The following is a 6,459-nucleotide window of genomic DNA, read 5'->3' on the forward strand; positions in this document are numbered from 1 at the left end:
TACAGGTGGCATTTTTATACAATCCAATGAAGCAAATCCCTGTATTTTTTAGTCTGCCACTCCAATTCAAAGTACAGAGGGACTAAGAGGGAGAAGAGAATTTGTTTGTCATAAATGGAGGCGCTGCTATTAGCAGTGAAGTTACCAAGCATAAACATATTTCAGTTGTAGTTTTCATTGGAGCACTTTTTCCTGATAAAGCCACTATTATACTCAATATAGTTTATAATATATTCATAACACCCAAGTGGTTCATTCCCATAAACAATGCTCCGAGTGTGGAATTTTTCCTGTTCCTTGCAGTGACATTTTCTTGGCTTCTTCCTCTGGGAAAAATACTTAGACAACAACTGCCCTTTAGTGCAATATATATAGACCCACTTGAGTTATTTGATAAAGTTCAGTGTGCTGTGCTGAATTTTCACTTTTCTAGTTCATGAAGAGTCTCAGACTTAGCTCTTTAGACGTTATGTTGAGCAAAGAAGAGGGCAAAGTCAGCAACATAGGAGTTTGCAAAGCTCTATCATCCACCTGTTAAGAGTTCATTTAGAAAATCCATCTTCCATAGAGTTGCTAGCAACAACCAGCATCATAAACAGCAAAGAAGGACTAAAAAAAATCACCTTCTCTGTGTAATGAGATAGTCTTTTCTTGCCTAGCAGAGCATCATCTCTTCCCAGAAAGACTATGGAGCTTTCTGATACAAAAAGTTATCTTCTGCTCCATAGTAAAAGACTTCATTTATGATTACCAGTCAGCACTGGATTTGAATAAGATTCTATCAAACTTTTTCATATATTTCCTAAACAGTAATATGACAAACCACAGCTTTCTGGAGATACATCTATGTAATTTAAACCCTATATATTTAGCAATACTGCATGTCAACAGGGCTTGTACATTTGTAGAACTACTACATTTAAACATTCTAACTACATACACATTCCCTGCTTTATGACAAGAGATTTTTTTTTTCCCCCTTCCATATCAACAGGAATAGAATTCCAAACTAGTATTATTAACTGCAAATTCCAGAAATTTTTTAATTCCATTTTATATGAGATTACTTTTGGTTTAATAAAATTTAGCTAATTCAAGCTCTTTATAAAATAAGATCTAGTACTTTTCCAAGAAACACTGTTTTCTGTTTGCATTGAGCATTTCACTACATGACCAATGAATGCCTGGTCCCAGCTGTAGCCACATGAAATATTTTCAGTGTGCAAGCAGTAAGACAGACAACATTTAGAAAACTGATGGAACACGGGTATTAAAAAGCTGTTCCCAGATCTTTCAAGTAATTTGGCAAAAATACAGCAAAGCAACTGGTTTTGAAGAGCAGCATTGTACAGATACGTATCACCAGCCACTAACCATCCAAAATCAGAGATTTCCCTTACCCCAAATGGTGGATATGAAGCAGCAGCAGCAGCAGAGGCAACACTCACTGCGGGAGGTGGTATTCCTGAAGAAGAAGGTGGGAACAGACCCAAGGCATTCAGATTTAATCCAGGAATTAAATGTGCTTGAAGCTGCAAAGACAGAAGTGTTATTTAAGATTTACACTCCTGATTATTAACTTAAATCAAAATCCTAGTTGGCGTAGGTTATTAACCTTTTGAGAAGATGTCAGTATGTTACTTAAAAAAATCATCTCCATTACCCCAAGGACTCTGCTTCAAATCTATTTCCCATATGTATGTATGCTTAGTCCAATAACATTAAAAACACATAGTAGGAAAATGCAGCTGGAATCACTTGCTAGAACTTAATCAGTGAAATGTGCAACAAACATTATAGCAAAAAAAAAAAAATCTGGAGATAGCACAATTTACTTTGGGAGTGAATAAATTTGCAAAAGATGAATAAGATACCCCCAGCATTTACTGGGAAATCAGCAACTATGACGTTGCATGCCCCTTACTTGATCGTACCCAAGAAAAGTGGCAACATCATGTGATAGGGAACACATGCTGTCCATGATACAAAACTTGTCAGGATCATTTTGCCACTTTTCCAGATTATTGCCAAGTAATATGACTATGCTTTAGAAATACCTCAGCTAGAGAGACATTATCTCAGACCACCAAGATAAGGCAATTACAGGACACCAAACCCCACCCTCAAAAAAAACTTTCAGCAACTAAAAAACTACCCTACTCATCACTACAAACTGAACTTGAAATCTCTCCAGTAACAGAGGTGGTTTTCTGCTTAAAGAAAACTCTTGCCAAAGAGCAGAACAGCCTCAACCTCACTCCCTGTTCCTGCTCACTACATAAAGCAAAAATGTACCACTATAAAATACTTTGTGTCCTCCTGTGTAGTTTGTGTCCTGCAATTTGCTTACAGTATGGGAGGGAGGGGAAAAGCAGGGAGAATATTCTGTCCAGCTGGTAGGAAAACCACAAAGAACAGCCATTTCTAGAAAATTAGAGACTACTGTAAACTGAAAAAAAATATTTCTAATCTGATTCTAGACTATAAGATATCTCCAATCTGATTCTAGACTATAAGATTTGGTTACATACACAAAAAGCTCTTTATAGCTTATCAAAAAATCTCAATAATTTCTCAATATGCATTAGTAATATTTTGGCAGACTAATGAGGTGTGTTGGTTTTGTTATGTAACCAGAAATTATCTTTGAATAACTAAATGCCTTTATCATCTATATCAAGAAGAATCTTAATAAAGCCTTCTTAGATTAAATAATTGAAAGCAAGAGAGATCCTTCTTTCATACATTGTTATGCTTTTAATGTGAAGAAAGACTGGGAATCACTGCTTTAAGAAATACGTACAAGCTACAGCACATAAACCACAATAGTACAGAAACACACATTTCTTTAGGTTTTTGCAACAAGAAGGAAGTGAAATGCTCACTCATTTCCTCCATCTGAATTAATTTCTCAGTTCCCCTACTTAAACCAGAAAGAGCCTTCATTAAAACACTATACATACAGAAATAACAAACAACCTTGCCCAAGCCCCACGAATTAATTCAAGAGGCAACACAGAGAAACTGCAACAGGGAAATGTTGATGTGATATCAGGAAAAATTTTCACCATGAGAGTAGTGAGACAGGGCACAGGCTGCCCAGCGAGTCTGTGGACCTTCTGTCCATGGAGAAGTTCATGAGGGGACAAATCCCTACACAGCCTTATTTAATTTTGAACCAGGCCCTATATTGAGCAAGATCCTTGCTGGAACAGGTGGCTGCCAGAGATCCCTCACACCTAAATCCTTCCATGATTCTAGTTTCAGAAAAAAATCATTCCACAAGACAACTCACATTCATAGCAGCAATATCATTTTCATAGGACTCCCTGATTTTCTTCATAATTTCTTCCTCAGCCTTGGCACAAGTTTCAATACTGCCTTTTACTGTAATGGTCCTTTCTGGATTATAGAGTGTCAAGTCCTGCAATCTGCAAATAAAACAGAAGCACCATGAATAGCAAACAGCAGAGGGTAATTCAGGTTTATCATTTGAGTGGGATGACACCTCAGCATGTTGGGTTTGCCCTCCAAAGAGCAAAGTATCAATTCATAACAGGGCTCAAAGACAGTTCTCGGAGAATCTGGAGAAACTCTGTTCTCACAGCAAACACAACAAAAACCATCACGGTGAGGTTTGGTATCAGATGGTTGAGATGTGCTGAGGTGCAACACAAGATGGAGATCATCATGCTCTGCAGGAACATGAGCAGCAGAGCAGTGCAGCACCATTCAGCTTCACACTCCACATGGGCCCTACCAACAGAGAGGGCTTGAGACATTTTAGACATCCCAGAAACAGAGACCATAAGAAACTTCCTTTCCTTGGGAGCAATCATAGATTCCTTAAGGAAGGAGGGGGAAAATCCCAACCCTCAGTGAAACTGCAGGAGAGCCTCCAAATCCTCATAAAAGGAAAACCAAAAGCTATGTGCAAGTCAGCATTTGCTGCAAAACACTAGTGAGCTCCTCAGGGAAAACCACAAGGGCTACAGCATTAAACCAGCACTTTGTAAGGTAACATGCTGACCCACTGTGGGAAAACAGAAAAAAACCAAGAGGGAAGCCATGGTACATTCACGTACTGAGAAAAGGTGAGATGAAGGGGTGAAGCCTCCCAGGGGAAAGAGGAGGAAAAAAAGTTGGAGCAGGATGCAGTAGGGGTGAGGAAGCCCATGGCAGGAAGGAGTGGGAAAGAAGCATGCAAGGCTGGCTTTCTGGCACAGCAGGCAGTGTGGCAATCTGTGCATCTCAATTAGGCAGCAGCAAGCACGAAACGCATCCAACAAAACAGTCCTCAAGTTTCCAGCGTGCGAGCGCTGAGTTACTGCCTCAGGAAGGAAAGTGGCAAAAAACATCCCAGAGAAGAGAGGAAACACTTTCCCAAACCAGCTGCCTTACTTTAACTTTATGAACAAGCTTACCAAAAAGCCTAAATGAAGAGAGCAGGAGAAAGACTAATTAGAAAAGGAGAATCAATGGGCATATATGCTCTCTTTCATATACTGATTAAACCAGGTGACTTAACTTCATGGGGCTCTTTCAAGCATAGCATGACAAGTATAATCTTGAGGCCAAGATTTTAGTGCAAATAAACCCTAACTCGCTAAATTAAAAAAACTTTGCAAGTGTTTACAGACAATGTGTTGTGTCATCATCAATAAAAACAAGTTGGTTTCAGAAAATTAAGACCATTATCCCTTTTGCCTGTACATATTTTTTTTTTCCTTTAAGAAATCACATTAATAGTCTGTGTACTGTTTGCAGACAAAACATTTGTGCCAACACATTTAAGAGAGCATGCTGTCCTTAAAAAAACTATTCCTGAAACACGCTTATTTGGATTGTGTTTTCCAAGTGATGCACTTCTTTTCCTCAGACCAATTCCAGAAATATTTACATACTTTCAGGAAGGTCTCAGATTTTTTCACCCAATTTTGATTTTCCTCTTTTTGAGGAATCTCATTCTCTCTTAGCTTCCTTGCCTTCATTTGAGTAATTTTCTGCAGTACACCTTTTTTTTTTTGTCTCCTGCATGTATTCACAACCCTCCATAATTCTTCATGTGTCTTACAAACTCTCTTCTTTTCCTACAGCCTATAAGCCTTGTTCTCACCCTTTCTAGCTAAAGCCTAAGCCCAGGATGTCCTCAAATGCTTGAAAGGTCAAGCCGGGGTATTCGTTATTCAGAACAGGAGGTTCTCTGAAGATACTACTCCAGGGTACAACTACTATTAATAGCCAAGTTTCTACAAAACCATTGATCTAATCAGTGAACTACAGATTTCCAGCAAACATGAAAACTCCTGTTTAATCTCAGCTAAATTTGCACAGGTCTCAATCACCTGCACAAATTACAGACAAAAAGATATTACTTTGAAGCAGACTAGTCAATGTATCCCAGTTTAGCTACTAATGGCCAAGAGGGACGGAACTGGTGATAATTTTTTCTGCATTAATTCGCTGTATTTTCTTCCCTCTTGTCCAAAAATTTAACCTATACCAGAAAATAAAACACCACTAGTTTCACTCATTTCATACATAGCTCAGAACTCATCCAGACTTGTAGTTTCAAACACTCATCATTACATATGGTATAAAATGTTAAAGACAACCAACATTTAAAATAGTCTAACACATGCTCCACATAGCCTATGCTATTTTTAGGCTTGCTCTTGACTGCGTTTACAATGAAGACTCAGTGTTTACATTAAATTTAAGTGAGATTAAGTAACAGTTTAATCCACATTATGGAAAGGCCTCTGAAAGGCTGTTAATCTCAGCCTTCAAAACACACCTAATACTTTTGTAAGGCCTCTGTACCTGAATCTACCAGAGCGGTATTACTGTTACTTGAGACATCTCGCTAAAAGATTAGGCCACCAAAAACTTACGGAGATATCGTGATTTTAGTATCTGTGTCCTGTTCAATTTTCTTCAGGTTTCTTCCTTCTTTGCCAATAAGTCGACCAACAAAGTTGTTGTGTGCCAATATCTTCAAGGGAATTTCTTCTGTACTGTAATGGAGGTTACATCCAGTGAGAATTTTGGAAACCAGAGGGCAAGTTTTGATGCGTGTTAATAAATTCTATTTTCATAGGAACGTCTACTCTTATTTACTTATATGTGTTTATACTAGATGCAGAATGAATCCAAGTGCAATGCACGTTTCCACACTATCATCTTTAGTTACGGTAACATACTTGCTAAATAAAACTCAGAATAAAGTAGCAAGATCTGTTGGGAAGGAAGAGTTATACCTTCAAGCTTTTAGTGAGAGCTCACAACTTGTTATGCACTCTCTCATTAGAAGTTATTAGTTGCTTTAGAAACGTCAGCATTTGCTCCAGTTTATGTAGCAGTCAGACAATGGCTGAAAACCTAGATGTGGGCTGGGGCTAATTAAGAAAGTAGACTGTCTTGAAAGGAAAAAAACCCCATACCTTAGTTCCTTTCCCT

The 6,459-nt window shown here is 38.2% G+C and overlaps 1 protein-coding gene across 1 annotated transcript in view; it reads right to left on the reverse strand.

Annotated features, from left to right (window-relative positions):
- The window catches only part of IGF2BP3 (insulin-like growth factor 2 mRNA binding protein 3), a gene marked incomplete at its 5' end in the record, with an annotated part of 118,808 nt that overhangs the window by 27,766 nt on the left and 84,583 nt on the right, over positions 1 to 6,459 (reverse strand). The window contains 3 exons of the mRNA XM_008940798.1: positions 1,401 to 1,532; positions 3,296 to 3,431; positions 5,895 to 6,017. Coding sequence (XP_008939046.1) covers positions 1,401 to 1,532; positions 3,296 to 3,431; positions 5,895 to 6,017 — 391 coding nt within the window. The remainder of the gene's footprint in view (positions 1 to 1,400; positions 1,533 to 3,295; positions 3,432 to 5,894; positions 6,018 to 6,459) is intronic.

This window comes from Merops nubicus, unplaced genomic scaffold (assembly GCF_000691845.1).
Source record: "Merops nubicus isolate BGI_N331 unplaced genomic scaffold, ASM69184v1 scaffold5595, whole genome shotgun sequence".
Lineage (NCBI taxonomy): Eukaryota > Metazoa > Chordata > Aves > Coraciiformes > Meropidae > Merops > Merops nubicus.